The 18814-nt window shown below is 39.6% G+C and overlaps 1 protein-coding gene across 2 annotated transcripts in view; it reads left to right on the top strand.

Moving 5' to 3' along the window:
• The first annotated feature begins 1434 nt into the window (after positions 1 to 1434).
• Positions 1435 to 18814, top strand: part of LOC142188624 (adipose-secreted signaling protein) — a 32987-nt gene continuing 15607 nt past the window's right edge. Inside the window, exons 1-2 of one of the 2 annotated variants that reach the window (XM_075261899.1) lie at positions 1435 to 1531; positions 12365 to 12450. In XM_075261899.1, the coding sequence (XP_075118000.1) occupies positions 12432 to 12450 (19 nt within the window). In that variant the 5' untranslated portion in view covers positions 1435 to 1531; positions 12365 to 12431. The remainder of the gene's footprint in view (positions 1532 to 12364; positions 12451 to 18814) is intronic. The other variant, XM_075261900.1, reaches the window with a different exon arrangement.

An 18814-nucleotide genomic window follows, 5' to 3' on the forward strand; every position in this document is an offset into this window, starting at 1 on the left:
CTGTCGCCCATATAGTACACATATACTACACATGTCACCTATATAGTACACATATATTACACCTGTCACTTATATAGTACACATATATTACACCTGTCACCTATATAGTACACATATATTACACCTGTCACCTATATAGAACACATATATCACACCTGTCACCTATATAGTACACCTATATTACACCTGTTACCTATATAGAACACATATATTACACCTGTCACCTATATAGAACACATATATCACACCTGTCACCTATATAGAACACATATATCACACCTATCACCTATGTAGTACACATATATTACACCTGTCACCTATATAGTACACATATATTACACCTGTCACCTATATATTGCACCTGTCACCTATATAGTACACATATATTGCCCCTGTCACCCATATAGTACACATATATTAACCTGTCGCCTATATAGTACATATATATTGCACCTGTCACCTATATAGTACATATATATTGCACCCGTCACCGATATAACGCACATATATTACACCTGTCCCCTATATAGTACACATATATTACACCTGTCACCTATATAGTACACATATAGTATAGCTGCCACCTATATAGAACACATATATTGTACCTGTCACCAATATAGTACACATATATTGCACCTGTCACCTATATAGTACACATACTGCACCTGTCACCTATATAGTACACATACTGCACCTGTCGCCTATATAGTACACATACTGCACCTGTCACCTATATAGTACACATATATTACACCTGTCACCTATATAGTACACATATATTACACCTGTCACCTATATAGTACACATATATCACACCTGTCACCTATATAGTACACATATATTACACCTGTCACCTATATAGTACACATATATCACACCTGTCACCTATATAGAACACATATATCACACCTATCACCTATGTAGTACACATATATTACACCTGTCACCTATATAGTACACATACTGCACCTGTCACCTATATAGTACACATACTGCACCTGTCACCTATATAGTACACATATAGTATAGCTGCCACCTATATAGTACACATATATTACACCTGTCACCTATATAGTATACATGTCACCTATATAGTACATATATTATAACTGTCACCTATATAGTACGCTCCTGGTCCTTTCGCTCACAGGCCACTACCTACCTCATTGTATTACCTTGCGTCGCCAACCATTTGCCAATCATAACATGACAGAAGGGACGTCACCCATCAATCACTAAGGAAGGGAAAAGATGAAGGCGTGGCTTTTACTGACCAATGAATCTTGATACTGGGCATGAACTGAGGGAGGAGCCGCGCTTTTGTTGCAGCCAATGGGAGCGCGGTGGGCGGGGTTATAGTGGCGGTTGCCGTCTGAGCACTGAGCAGTACCTCACAGGTTCAGTCTGTGCCCGGGACTAGACACGGGCAGTGCGGGGGGGGGAGTGCTGCGCGTGCCGTCACCGCTGTCTCCTGTCACCGCTGTCTCCTGTCACCGCTGTCTCCTGTCACCGCTGTCTCCTGTCACAGGTGAGAACATGGCGGCTGCTGCCAGTCAGACCCCCCGGGGAGCAGTGCTGTGTGCCTGCGGGTGTAAGGGCTGCCCTGTGGGAGAAGTTTATAGCCGGCGTGAGGAGTGACCGGAGGGGGCGCCAGGGGTAATGGGGGAGGTAGAGCGGTGATAGAGGGGTTAAAATATATATATGTGCTAATGGGGGATCATGTGAGGGAGAGATGGGGGGTGAGGGCTGCAGTATGGGGGCGCCTAATATTATATAGCATTGTATGGTCTGTGTGTGTGTATGTGTATATATATATATATATATATATATATATATATCACTTCTATCCTAAACCTCCGCTCACACCTGTACAAAGGAGACCTGAGAGAGGAGTCCTGCAAATGCGCTGTGTGCACAGGGCGGACTATGCTCCGTTTTTTGATTTATTTTTTTTTTTCTCCCCACAAATCCAGGACACACAAAATGCAATGGGACACAGAGATGCAGTAGGATGTACAGACCCCACAAATAGTGACCGCAACACAGGTGTGACCCTAAAGTAGTGACTGCAGAGTATAATACAGTATATAACTACTATAAGGTCTGGTATATAGAGGAATATATCTGCTATAATACTACCTCCTATGTACAAGAATATAACTACTATAATACTACTCCTATGTACAAGAATATAACTACTATAATACTACTCCTATGTACAAGAATATAACTACTATAATACTACTCCTATGTACAAGAATATAACTACTATAATACTACCTCCTATGTACAAGAATATAACTACTATAATACTGCCTCCTATGTACAAGAATATAACTACTATAATACTACTCCTATGTACAAGAATATAACTACTATAATACTACTCCTATGTACAAGAATATAACTACTATAATACTGCTCCTATGTACAAGAATATAACTACTATAATACTACTCCTATGTACAAGAATATAACTACTATAATACTACTCCTATGTACAAGAATGTAACTACTATAATACTACTCCTATGTACAAGAATATAACTACTATAATACTACCTCCTATGTACAAGAATATAACTACTATAATATTACTCCTATGTACAAGAATATAACTACTATAATACTGCTCCTATGTACAAGAATATAACTACTATAATACTACCTCCTATGTACAAGAATATAACTACTATAATACTACCTCCTATGTACAAGAATATAACTACTATAATACTACCTCCTATGTACAAGAATATAACTACTATAATATTACTCCTATGTACAAGAATATAACTACTATAATACTACCTCCTATGTACAAGAATATAACTACTATAATACTACTCCTATATACAAAAATATAACTACTATAATACTACCTCCTATGTACAAGAATATAACTACTATAATACTACCTCCTATGTACAAGAATATAACTACTATAATACTACCTCCTATGTACAAGAATATAACTACTATAATACTACCTCCTATGTACAAGAATATAACTACTATAATACTACCTCCTATGTACAAGAATATAACTACTATAATACTACTCCTATGTACAAAAATATAACTACTATAATACTACCTCCTATGTACAAGAATATAACTACTATAATACTACCTCCTATGTACAAGAATATAACTACTATAATACTACTCCTATGTACAAGAATATAACTACTATAATACTACCTCCTATGTACAAGAATATAACTACTATAATACTACTCCTATGTACAAGAATATAACTACTATAATACTACCTCCTATGTACAAGAATATAACTACTATAATACTACTCCTATATACAAAAATATAACTACTATAATACTACCTCCTATGTACAAGAATATAACTACTATAATACTACCTCCTATGTACAAGAATATAACTACTATAATACTACCTCCTATGTACAAGAATATAACTACTATAATACTACCTCCTATGTACAAGAATATAACTACTATAATACTACCTCCTATGTACAAGAATATAACTACTATAATACTACTCCTATGTACAAAAATATAACTACTATAATACTACCTCCTATGTACAAGAATATAACTACTATAATACTACCTCCTATGTACAAGAATATAACTACTATAATACTACTCCTATGTACAAGAATATAACTACTATAATACAACTCCTATGTACAAGAATATAACTACTATAATCCTACCTCCTATGTACAAGAATATAACTACTATAATACTACTCCTATGTACAAGAATATAACTACTATAATACTACTCCTATATACAAAAATATAACTACTATAATACTACCTCCTATGTACAAGAATATAACTACTATAATACTACTCCTATATACAAAAATATAACTACTATAATACTACCTCCTATGTACAAGAATATAACTACTATAATACTACTCCTATATACAAAAATATAACTACTATAATACTACCTCCTATGTACAAGAATATAACTACTATAATACTACTGCTATGTACAAGAATATAACTACTATAATACTACTCCTATGTACAAGAATATAACTACTATAATACTGCGCCTATGTACAAGAATATAACTACTATAATACTACTCCTATATACAAAAATATAACTACTATAATACTACTGCTATGTACAAGAATATAACTACTATAATACTACTCCTATGTACAAGAATATAACTACTATAATACTGCTCCTATATACAAGAATATAACTACTATAATACTACTCCTATGTACAAGAATATAACTACTATAATACTGCTCCTATATACAAGAATATAACTACTATAATACTACCTCCTATGTACAAGAATATAACTACTATAATACTACCTCCTATGTACAAGAATATAACTACTATAATACTGCTCCTATGTACAAGAATATAACTACTATAATACTACTCCTATGTACAAGAATATAACTACTATAATACTACTCTTATGTACAAGAATATAACTACTATAATACTACCTCCTATGTACAAGAATATAACTACTATAATACTGCGCCTATGTACAAGAATATAACTACTATAATACTACTCCTATATACAAAAATATAACTACTATAATACTACTGCTATGTACAAGAATATAACTACTATAATACTACTCCTATGTACAAGAATATAACTACTATAATACTGCTCCTATATACAAGAATATAACTACTATAATACTACTCCTATGTACAAGAATATAACTACTATAATACTGCTCCTATATACAAGAATATAACTACTATAATACTACCTCCTATGTACAAGAATATAACTACTATAATACTACTCCTATGTACAAGAATATAACTACTATAATACTACTCCTATGTACAAGAATATAACTACTATAATACTACCTCCTATGTACAAGAATATAACTACTATAATACTGCTCCTATGTACAAGAATATAACTACTATAATACTACCTCCTATGTACAAGAATATAACTACTATAATACTGCTCCTATGTACAAGAATATAACTACTATAATACTACTCCTATGTACAAGAATATAACTACTATAATACTACTCTTATGTACAAGAATATAACTACTATAATACTACCTCCTATGTACAAGAATATAACTACTATAATACTGCTCCTATGTACAAGAATATAACTACTATAATACTACCTCCTATGTACAAGAATATAACTACTATAATACTACCTCCTATGTACAAGTATATAACTACTATAATACTACTCCTATGTACAAGAATATAACTACTATTATACTGCTCCTATGTACAAGAATATAACTACTATAATACTGCTCCTATGTACAAGAATATAACTACTATAATACTGCTCCTATGTACAAGAATATAACTACTATAATACTGCTCCTATGTACAAGAATATAACTACTATAATACTGCTCCTATGTACAAGAATATAACTACTATAATACTGCTCCTATGTACAAGAATATAACTACTATAATACTACTCCTATGTACAAGAATATAACTACTATAATACTGCCCCATTGTCTCCTGTCTTGGGCTTGTCAGGATATCTATAGTGTTATCCCAGTCTGTATTTGTTACTAATGCCGATGAGATCACACAGATCACCCCGATCACAGGTCACTTCCCCTGGGAGCTGATGATATACGCATAGAGCGCAGTGGTAGTGATTTGCCGGATGGCGGTGATCGGACGCTTTGCACCCTGGGGCCTGGTCTCCTTGTAGTAATTGTTTCTGTATAATTGGTGTGTGAGATTCTTTGCTCTTGTGATTCCCTTGTGGTCTCCTCCAGGTTGGACACTTTGACCCTGTTCCATGTTGTGGGACTCGGGAGTCTGTGATCAGTGCAGGATTGTTTTTTGGAAACTGTTTTTATTAAGCAAATGTTTCCATTGTCGCTGGTTGCAGCTTAAAGGGATTCTACCACTAAAACACTTTTTTTTCTAGTTACCACGTCGGAATAGCCTTTAAAAAGGCTATTCGTCTCTTACCTGTAGAAGTGCTCTCCGCCGCGCTGTTCGTTCAAAATACCGGTTTGTACCGGTATGCTAATGAGTTCTCTCGCAGCGATGGGGGCGTCCCCATTGCAGCTCGAAAACTGACCACAGCGCCGCCTCTCTGGTCTTCGGTGTCCTCCCTTTGCTTCTTCAGTGTACTGTCGGACGCCTGCGCAGTACGCTCTGTTCGACGAAGATTGCCGAACGTACTGCGCATGCGCGAAATTGCGATCCCAGCCATAGTGCGGGGACCGAACTTTCGCGCATGCGCAGTACGTTCGGCAATCTTCGCCGAACAGAGAGCATACTGCGCAGGCGTCCGACAGACGCTGAAGAGGCAAGGGGAGGACACCGAAGACCGGAGAGGCGGCGCTGCAGTGAGTTTTCGAGCTGCAATGGGGACGCCCCCATCGCTGCTCCTGCGATGGGGACGCCCCCATTGCTGCGAGAGAACTCATTAGCATACCGGTACAAACCGGTATTTTGAACGAACGGCGCGGCGGAGAGCACTTCTACAGGTAAGAGACGAATAGCCTTTTTAAAGGCTATTCCGACGTGGTAACTAGAAAAAAAAGTGTTTTAGTGGTAGAATCCCTTTAAGAGTCCCAGAAGACTGAGGCAGATGAGCCACGAACCCTTCTGCTGTGTGCACTGTGGTGTAAGGGCCCCATGCACACAGGACTGTATAATCTGCTCCGTGCATTGGCTGGGACTCCTTGCAGTATAGTGGTGTGTGGTGCAGGGAGTGCCGGTCTTCTCATAGCTTTCTGTCCGTACTATATACAGTAGAGCTATAGGGACACAAGACCACAGTGATATAAGGAGTGCGGTCTCCTGACTCTGGCCTATGCACACGGGGCAGACAGAGGGTAAGGGCTGGCGGGAGCTGTTCATCCTTATGTGTGATCCATGGCAATGTCTTCTCTTTAAGCAGGAAGGAATAGAAAAAAGCTCCGCAACTCTCCGAGGTTTTCTTTTCATAAAAAATTAATTTTTATTCCATATTATAGTAAAAAAGAGGACATACAAAAGAAAAGAAAAACGATGCCATGACTAAGGAACAGTAGTTTCTGAAACGCGTTGGCGTTTTTTTATCTCTTGTTTTTCTTTCCTTTTGTAGGGGAGACCCGGGGAGGCTCTCATGTAGGGGAGACCCGGGGAGGCTCTCATGTAGGGGAGACCCGGGGAGGCTCTCATGTAGGGGAGACCCGGGGAGGCTCTCATGTAGGGGAGACCCGGGGAGGCTCTCATGTAGGGGAGACCCGGGGAGGCTCTCATGTAGGGGAGACCCGGGGAGGCTCTCATGTAGGGGAGACCCGGGGAGGCTCTCATGTAGGGGAGACCCGGGGAGGCTCTCATGTAGGGGAGACCCGGGGAGGCTCTCATGTAGGGGAGACCCGGGGAGGCTCTCATGTAGGGGAGACCCGGGGAGGCTCTCATGTAGGGGAGACCCGGGGAGGCTCTCATGTAGGGGAGACCCGGGGAGGCTCTCATGTAGGGGAGACCCGGGGAGGCTCTCATGTAGGGGAGACCCGGGGAGGCTCTCATGTAGGGGAGACCCGGGGAGGCTCTCATGTAGGGGAGACCCGGGGAGGCTCTCATGTAGGGGAGACCCGGGGAGGCTCTCATGTAGGGGAGACCCGGGGAGGCTCTCATGTAGGGGAGACCCGGGGAGGCTCTCATGTAGGGGAGACCCGGGGAGGCTCTCATGTAGGGGAGACCCGGGGAGGCTCTCATGTAGGGGAGACCCGGGGAGGCTCTCATGTAGGGGAGACCCGGGGAGGCTCTCATGTAGGGGAGACCCGGGGAGGCTCTCATGTAGGGGAGACCCGGGGAGGCTCTCATGTAGGGGAGACCCGGGGAGGCTCTCATGTAGGGGAGACCCGGGGAGGCTCTCATGTAGGGGAGACCCGGGGAGGCTCTCATGTAGGGGAGACCCGGGGAGGCTCTCATGTAGGGGAGACCCGGGGAGGCTCTCATGTAGGGGAGACCCGGGGAGGCTCTCATGTAGGGGAGACCCGGGGAGGCTCTCATGTAGGGGAGACCCGGGGAGGCTCTCATGTAGGGGAGACCCGGGGAGGCTCTCATGTAGGGGAGACCCGGGGAGGCTCTCATGTAGGGGAGACCCGGGGAGGCTCTCATGTAGGGGAGACCCGGGGAGGCTCTCATGTAGGGGAGACCCGGGGAGGCTCTCATGTAGGGGAGGCCCTTATGTAGGGGAGACCCTTATGTAGGGGAGACCCGGGGAGGCTCTCATGTAGGGGAGGCCCTTATGTAGGGGAGACCCTTATGTAGGGGAGACCCGGGGAGGCTCTCATGTAGGGGAGGCCCTTATGTAGGGGAGACCCTTATGTAGGGGAGACCCGGGGAGGCTCTCATGTAGGGGAGGCCCTTATGTAGGGGAGACCCTTATGTAGGGGAGACCCGGGGAGGCTCTCATGTAGGGGAGGCCCTTATGTAGGGGAGACCCTTATGTAGGGGAGACCCGGGGAGGCCCTTATGTAGGGGAGGCCCTTATGTAGGGGAGACCCGGGGAGGCTCTCATGTAGGGGAGGCCCTTATGTAGGGGAGACCCGGGGAGGCCCTTATGTAGGGGAGGCCCTTATGTAGGGGAGGCCCTTATGTAGGGGAGACCCTTATGTAGGGGAGACCCTTATGTAGGGGAGACCTGGGGAGGCACTTATGTAGGGGAGGCTCTTATGTAGGGGAGACCCGGGGAGGGTCTTGCGTTAAAACGTCAGAAGAACTTTGGTGTATGTGAGACAAATGAAACCAGAAAGTAACAAGTTCCCTCCCCAGTGACTGCCATGGCATCAGCGGATAGGTCAGTGTGCCACACATAATATAAGGTGTTTTAGGAGATAATGATGAGGTGGGAGATGGTGCGTCTTATATCGGTAGCCAGAATGGAGCTCCTTAGTCTTAGATTTCTGATGTCTTTTCTCAGTCTTTCCTCATTTCTGATAACAGGATTGGAAGGGTCTGTGGTCTTTGAACCTTTTGGCTTCCCTTAACTCACACTCCGATGTGTAAATGAAGCTCCACATATGGTAGATGGAGAGGTGATGAGGTGTGAACGTCCTCCGGACCAGTCTTTCATCCCCAGTCCTGGCTGTAGCCTGCGGTGCAATGTTTTAGATGCAAGAGATGGCAGTTCTGTGACCGCTTACCCTCTGGATGTGAGAGAGCGTTATCTGCCACTTTCTGCTGTCTCATCGTGAGACTGAGGGGGCTGTGTCTGCTTTTTAAGGCAGCAATCTTATAGATGTGCAGACTACGGCTCTCATGGCTGTTGGAGCTCTGTCCATATTAGATAATTGTATGGTATTGGCCCTTGTGAAACCTCAGATGTGTAGGGCCACTACTTATCATGTCTACAAGTGTTGTCAAAAAACTTCAGGTGAGGGCTATACGTGCCGCTACATCACACTCCATAAAGGTGATGGTAACCTGTAAGGTAACATGGATGGACATCCAACCCTGCTGAGTTTGTGCTCTACTGCATTCACGGCTATTAGTTATGAGGGTGCGCCACGTCGCCAGTCAAGGGTGCGTCACCAGTCGAGGGTGCGCCGCGGCATTGGAGGTTATAATTTAATGTCTTGTCATAAGTGATGATGATGCAAGAGTGTAACAGACCACAAAATAGCGACATTATTGCCCCCTGAGACACAAGTGTCCAACAAGACCCTCCGATGACCTTGGTAAGATCTGAGCCGAGCCCGAAGAGAGAGTTAGAAGCTGCTTATAAGGCCATTGAACAACGGGCCAAGAAAAGGAGGAACGCTTTATAAGAATTGGTTGTGTACCAGTCCTATATAGGGGCCTTACCCTGATGGAACAGAACCCAGTTATGTTCCTAAATTTCTATGAAACTCGATATGTAGCCACAGCTGCGAAATCTATATTGCTTATATTTTTAATAGGGTTGAGGGAGCGGGAAAGATCGGATCCCGATCGACGATCGAGCAAATTTCATGATCAGGATCGGCTGGAAAATGATCGAAAATCAGATTTTCAAAACGATCCTGAAATCTCAAGATGGGCTCAACCCTAATTTTTAATCTATTCCTAGTATTGGCTTCAAAAACTGCACAGAAAAACCTGAAGGTGTAGATGCAGCCTATAAGTGCTCAGCCCGCTCCGAGCAGTCAAGGCAGTGATCGGTCCCATCTGGGGTGAATCCTAATGGTTGACACTCCGGGCCAAATGTGTGTGTATTAACAGAGGGAGAGAGGGATAAACACAGGCCTGAGGAGACGAGGAGTGGATTATCTCATGGATGTAGACATGCCTGAGGCTGCTTCACCCCCCCCCCCCCCCAAGATTCGGTTGGCCCACATACACATTAAGCTGTGTTCTGATCTACTTTGGAGGTGGTCGTAGGTTTATATACGGACGCTGTGTCCTATGATGGTTCCTTGAAGTCTTAATTCTCCTGATTAGCGTTGAGCGATCGGGATTGGAAAAGTTCGGATCCCAATCGGCAATCGAGCAAATTTAACGATCGAAATCGGCTGGAAAATGATCGGAAATCGGATTTTAAAATCGATCCTGAAATCTCAAGATCGGCTCAACCCTACTCCTGATATGTTGGGACAGATTCTGTAACAGCCTTAGGTTGTCTCTGAACCTGACGGAGCCGGGTGGCTTTTGTCCAGTGTCTATGGGAATATTTATTTGTGACCACCTCATCTCAGACCCGAAACCGAGCTGACTTGGTACGGTAAGAGCGGGGACTGTTCCTCTCGGCGGGGAGGCTTCATCTCCATCCAGAACTGCTTTAATGTGATTTCAAAGGATTTTCATCCAATTTGCAGGGTTTAATACAACAACGGCAATAAAGCCATGCGGAGCTCAATCCGAGACCTCTGAGACATCTTGTATTACGTGAGATAATGGGGAATGCAAATGGGTAGGGGGTTGACACACACTGAGCTCCGAGGCGTCTAATCTCCTGGAATGTAGGAAGAGAAAGCCCGTGGGATACTCTCCCTGTACACCCCAATAACATTGTCCTGAGTCACACCTTATCCTGAAGCCCTGGAGTTGTCCTCAGTGTCGGGATGACAGGCCGCAGTCCTTAGGGGTTCGGGAGGAGACGACAGGCAGTAGACCCCAGCCCATGACTAACTCTTCCAGCAGGTCCCTTATTGGATATTCCACCTCAGAAGAAGACCTTTGTCCATGGGTACCTCATTCTATTTGCTTTGGTCTCATCGAATTTTAAGCGGATTGTTTGATTGTTGGGGGAGGGGGGCAAGCTTGCCAAAAATTGCATTTTTATGGGGCGGTTGGTGGGGGCAACCTCACGTCAAGGGCTTGTCTTATGGTCGGCAGCTTCTGATGATTGGTGGTCCCGCGTCAGTGCTCCACTTGTCTCCATGGGAGAGTATAACTTTTTTTTTTTGCTATCGTGAGTCCTTTTACAAGAAAAATTTGAACCCCCAATGGGCGTAAAAACAAGACCACATGGAACGTCAGACTCTATAAAGTCTGAACTTGGCGATCTAGGGGTGCACGCACAGAAATACTTGTCCTACAGCAGTTCATCATGTTGTATATTCCCATTGATGGAAAAGTAACCCAATAATGACCCAAAATTTAGAGGTAGGCTATGTTCACGTGGAAGTTTGGAGACTCCGGCGCATTGTCTACCTTAAATCACCTGACAAGGAAACAGTTAAAAAGACCCAACGGACCCCCATAATAGTCAGTGTGGTCTGTCAATCTCCATAAGTCTCTAGCAGTCCGTTGTTCTGGTTCTCATTAGGTTACAAACACACGTGAATAGTCCATCTGGTCACCCGTTCACTGGGGGCTTACTCGTTTGTCGGACCATCGTACAGCTGGGGACATGGTCGCTCCTCTTCCGTGTCTCCTGCCTATATCATAGGCCGACACAGTCACTCGTATAAAAAAACAATAACAATTGTAGTCTAACGTGGGGCAGAGCTATATAGTTGGCGTGAGGGGACCCCTGTAACATTAGGCAGGTGGTTGTAATGTTACGGCTGAGGGTCGCTGTGTAATGTCGCCAGGTTGTGGACTGTATGGGCCCTGTATCTATTATTTCTTCCTCGCGGGCTCTTGCATCAGCTTAACCACAAGGTTTTCGTTTTCCGATACAAAGACTATTGCACATGCTGTATATAACGGCGGCGTCCATGACGGGCACATCCTGGGGGTGTGAGATCTGTAGCCGCATCCTTCCTGAAGTTACCCACAAATACAAAGCGATGACACAGGCAGGGCGTCCTTATATCCCACAGCACCCGATGTGCCCCAGGTCAGGGCAGATAACACCACAAATACATCGCCTGTCTGCTGAAGCTTTGTATAGGACAAGGATATGATTGTGTGCTCTGTGTTGGGCAGGTACAGGCGCTGGTCCAGAATGGGCACTGATTTCTGACGGACTGGAAGATTTTGCCTGGTATCCTAGATGGCTGCGGCTAAGAAAGGTAAGTTGGTCTCCTGCTCCATGTATTGTAGACTTGCTTGTTGTTAGTAATTCCTCCCAGAACTTGATGTGCCGAAACCCCTACCCCCATTTCTACGAAAGTGGATGAATGTAAATGTGATATAATGACACGTGACGGCGCCCCAGTGCTATCCATTGTCTCGGGCCCCATCAATCCTGCATTTGGTAGAAAGGTTGTGTGACTGGCATCAATAGGGCCGATCAGTCAGCTTAGTATTAGCAGCCACTGTAATGTGTGAGAACCCTGGGTGGCATCTGATCAATGGCTGGGAGAGCCCCCCCGCCCCCTCCTTGTTGTGTACGTGTCACAGCGCACACCGCCGGGGGCAGAGTTACTGAAAAGAGAGAACATTAGCCATGCAGGAATCCATGTGGAGGGTAATAATAGTCCCTGCCATTATACCTCAGGATGGAAGGCTATTCTCTATAGGTGGGAGGAGATACCTCCGAAAGTATGCAAAATGCCTGTCACCTCCAAGCACCTATGTACAAGAATATAACTACTATAATACTGCTCCTATGTACAAGAATATAACTACTATAATACTACCTCCTATATACAAGAATATAACTACTATAATACTACTCCTATGTACAAGAATATAACTACTATAATACTGCTCCTATGTACAAGAATATAACTACTATAATACTACTCCTATGTACAAGAATATAACTACTATAATACTGCTCCTATGTACAATAATATAACTACTATAATACTACTCCTATGTACAAGAATATAACTACTATAATACTACCTCCTATGTACAAGAATATAACTACTATAATACTGCTCCTATATACAAGAATATATCTACTATAATACTGCTCCTATGTACAAGAATATAACTACTATAATACTACTCCTATGTACAAGAATATAACTACTATAATACTACTCCTATGTACAGGAATATAACTACTATAATACTACTCCTATGTACAAGAATATAACTACTATAATACTACTCCTATGTACAAGAATATAACTACTATAATACTACTCCTATATACAAGAATATAACTACTATAATACTACTCCTATGTACAGGAATATAACTACTATAATACTACCTCCTATGTACAAGAATATAACTACTATAATACTGCTCCTATGTACAAGAATATAACTACTATAATACTGCTCCTATGTACAAGAATATAACTATATAGAAAAGGATAGTAGGATCCGCTCGACCAGGTAAGTTAAAAAATAACTTTTAATCCGACATGGTTAAAAAACACACAAAAGAAAATAGATGTGAAATGACAAAAAAGAATTTTTCTTCTTTTTTGTCATTTCACATCTATTTTCTTTTGTGTGTTTTTTAACCATGTCGGATTAAAAGTTATTTTTTAACTTACCTGGTCGAGCGGATCCTACTATCCTTTTCTATATGCTTCAACTACAAAGTGCCTTAGTCAGAGGCCAGGATCGTGCACCCAGGAATTATAAGGACTTATCAAGCTAACTGGAGGTTGTGAGCTATATGCTTATTTTTCTTATCTAAGAATATAACTACTATAATACTACCTCCTATATACAAGAATATAACTACTATAATACTGCTCCTATATACAAGAATATAACTACTATAATACTACTCCTCTGTACAAGAATATAACTACTATAATACTACTCCTCTGTACAAGAATATAACTACTATAATACTACCTCCGAATGTACAAGAATATAACTACTATAATACTACTTCTATGTACAAGAATATAACTACTATAATACTACCTCCTATATACAAGAATATAACTACTATAATACTGCTCCTATATACAAGAATATAACTAATATAATACTACTCCTCTGTACAAGAATATAACTACTATAATACTACTCCTCTGTACAAGAATATAACTACTATAATACTACCTCCGAATGTACAAGAATATAACTACTATAATACTACTTCTATGTACAAGAATATAACTACTATAATACTACCTCCTATATACAAGAATATAACTACTATAATACTACCTCCTATGTACAAGAATATAACTACTATAATACTACTCCTATGTACAAGAATATAACTACTATAATACTACCTCCTATGTACAAGAATATAACTACTATAATACTACTCCTATGTACAAGAATATAACTACTATAATACTACTCCTATGTACAAGAATATAACTACTATAATACTGCCCCTATGTACAAGAATATAACTACTATAATACTGCCCCTATGTACAAGACTATAACTACTATAATACTACTCCTATGTACAAGAATATAACTACTATAATACTGCCTCCTATGTACACTACTATAATACTACTCCTATGTACAAGAATATAACTACTATAATACTACCTCCTATGTACAAGAATATAACTACTATAATACTACTCCTATGTACAAGAATATAACTACTATAATACTACCTCCTATGTACAAGAATATAACTACTATAATACTACCTCCTATGTACACTACTATAATACTACTCCTATGTACAAGAATATAACTACTATAATACTGCTCCTATGTGCAAGAATATAACTACTATAATACTACTCCTATGTACAAGAATATAACTACTATAATACTACCTCCTATGTACAAGAATATAACTACTATAATACTGCTCCTATGTGCAAGAATATAACTACTATAATACTACTCCTATGTACAAGAATATAACTACTATAATACTACACCTATGTACAAGAATATAACTACTATAATACTACCTCCTATGTACAAGTATATAACTACTATAATACTACTCCTATGTACAAGAATATAACTACTATAATACTACCTCCTATGTACAAGAATATAACTACTATAATACTACTCCTATGTACAAGAATATAACTACTATAATACTGCCTCCTATGTACAAGAATATAACTACTATAATACTACTCCTATGTACAAGAATATAACTACTATAATACTACCTCCTATGTACAAGAATATAACTACTATAATACTACTCCTATGTACAAGAATATAACTACTATAATACTGCCTCCTATGTACACTACTATAATACTACTCCTATGTACAAGAATATAACTACTATAATACTACCTCCTATGTACAAGAATATAACTACTATAATACTGCCTCCTATGTACACTACTATAATACTACTCCTATGTACAAGAATATAACTACTATAATACTACCTCCTATGTACAAGAATATAACTACTATAATACTACTCCTATGTACAAGAATATAACTACTATAATACTGCTCCTATGTACACTACTATAATACTACTCCTATGTACAAGAATATAACTACTATAATACTGCTCCTGTGTGCAAGAATATAACTACTATAATACTACCTCCTATGTACAAGAATATAACTACTATAATACTACTCCTATGTACAAGAATATAACTACTATAATACTGCTCCTATGTACACTACTATAATACTACTCCTATGTACAAGAATATAACTACTATAATACTACTCCTATGTACAAGAATATAACTACTATGATACTACTCCTATGTACAAGAATATAACTACTATAATACTACTCCTATATACAAGAATATAACTACTATAATACTACCTCCTATATACAAGAATATAACTACTATAATACTACTCCTATGTACAAGAATATAACTACTATAATACTACCTCCTATGTACAAGAATATAACTACTATAATACTACCTCCTATGTACACTACTATAATACTACTCCTATGTACAAGAATATAACTACTATAATACTGCCCCTATGTACAAGACTATAACTACTATAATACTACTCCTATGTACAAGAATATAACTACTATAATACTGCCTCCTATGTACAAGAATATAACTACTATAATACTACTCCTATGTACAAGAATATAACTACTATAATACTACCTCCTATGTACAAGAATATAACTACTATAATACTACTCCTATGTACAAGAATATAACTACTATAATACTGCTCCTATGTACAAGAATATAACTACTATAATACTACCTCCTATGTACACTACTATAATACTACTCCTATGTACAAGAATATAACTACTATAATACTGCTCCTATGTGCAAGAATATAACTACTATAATACTACTCCTATGTACAAGAATATAACTACTATAATACTACACCTATGTACAAGAATATAACTACTATAATACTACCTCCTATGTACAAGAATATAACTACTATAATACTACTCCTATGTACAAGAATATAACTACTATAATACTGCTCCTATGTACACTACTATAATACTACTCCTATGTACAAGAATATAACTACTATAATACTGCTCCTGTGTGCAAGAATATAACTACTATAATACTACTCCTATGTACAAGAATATAACTACTATAATACTACTCCTATGTACAAGAATATAACTACTATAATACTACTCCTATGTACAAGAATATAACTACTATAATACTACTCCTATATACAAGAATATAACTACTATAATACTACCTCCTATATACAAGAATATAACTACTATAATACTACTCCTATGTACACTACTATAATACTACTCCTATGTACAAGAATATAACTACTATAATACTACTCCTATGTACAAGAATATAACTACTATAATACTGCTCCTATGTACAAGAATATAACTACTTCTATCCTTGTCTCTATTTAAAACAAAACTAAGTGAGATCCACAAACTTGCCAGGAAGGGTTAAATGATCAGCTGATGATGTAGAAAGGTTTTGGATCCTCCCAGTTTTAGTCATCTCAGAGTGTATATTAAGTTCACACTGCTTACAATGTTCAGGCTAGTTTCACTATGAGTAAGGGACGCCTCAATAGTCCCGAAACGCGTCAGTTTTCTAGCGGTTTTTAACTCACCATGTCCAGTGTCTACCTTGTCTACACTATGTTTTTTTGTGTTTAAATGTATACTTCAGCCTATGGTGGCAAACAGAAATTTTAAAAGGATGAAATAAAAAGAAAAGTTTTTACAAGCTGTGAGTCGCGGACCCTTATATCGAACCTTCGGTTTGACAAGATTATACTTCCATTTATTTACTCCAATGAGTCAAGGAGAATAGGGTCGTGCACCAACAATCATCATTTGAACGACTACAAGGGTGAGCTACTTTATATCTTTTTCTATTTTTGTATTTTTTGTATTTTTTTGACTCTATAAAGTTTAAGCCCCCAAAGAAGTGAATTTTTATAGTAATTTTTGTATCAAATTATATTACTATTTAAAATGGACAGTACTATAGCCACCAAACGTGAGAAAATTGTAGCAGTGTTTGGCAATACAGCCGGGATAATGAATGATGAATTAAAAGACGTTAAAGATCTGATAAGAAGTAAAGAAAAATTACTTATACAAGAGCTCAAACTTTTCTGGGATAAAATTACCTTAACCCAATATATAGAAAGGGAGATGATCCCAAGGGGACTAAGATTACATAAACTGCCCACTTTCATGTACGATGAAGTATTCTTAAAATCGTGGAACAATATTTTAAGTGATTGTTCGTTAAAATTGATGAAGCTCATCGTACAACATGAAGAGTCTAAATTCATCAAAGTGAAGGAGGAAATAAGCCTATTGCAAGAAAAATTGGATAAGATCAAAATGACAGATAAATTGAAGGAATGGGAAGATAATTTAAACAAAAAACTTGATACCATTGAAAACAAGATCATGGAGATCAAGAAAAAGAAGTTTGAACGTGATGTTCAAGATTATACCTCGGGGTATATTTATAAAAAAGCCCCTAAAACATCTTCACCATTCCCAAGACCTATTTTGAAACAAAACAACCAAAAGGGTGCACGACCTAGAAACAAGAGAAATGTTTCATTCAGCTCAGTGGAACAAACAGATATTTCCTTTTCAACAATGGAAAGGGATTCAGGGGATACCTTTGAAAGTTTTAACAACAGTATGGAGTCCTACAAAAGCAGACGAAGACAACACGGCCAGTCAGTTGGGTCAAAAAACGGGGACGAATCGTCACCAGACGAGGGAAAAGAAAAAACAAACAAAAGACCCCGCTACACCATGAGGGCACGGAATTAGTTAAATCAGAAGAGCTGGAATCCAGCACTACGTGCAGTGTGTTGAACCTCTCCTCAATCAATCTTTCACAGGCTGAATTGACACTGTTGGATCGTGGTCTGAACTTTGTTCCCACTAGGCAATTCAATATGTTTCAGACAGTAATGGACATCAATAAGTTTATCAGAACTTTGACAATAAAAAAACATTTTTTTGAAGACACGGATAGACAGACATCGATTTCTAGCACTTTTGATAACATTATCTGTCATAGAAACTCCTTACCATTAAATGCAACTTTGAAAGATCATGTAGCAGCACAGTG

Source organism: Leptodactylus fuscus, chromosome 1, assembly GCF_031893055.1.
Source record: "Leptodactylus fuscus isolate aLepFus1 chromosome 1, aLepFus1.hap2, whole genome shotgun sequence".
NCBI lineage: Eukaryota > Metazoa > Chordata > Amphibia > Anura > Leptodactylidae > Leptodactylus > Leptodactylus fuscus.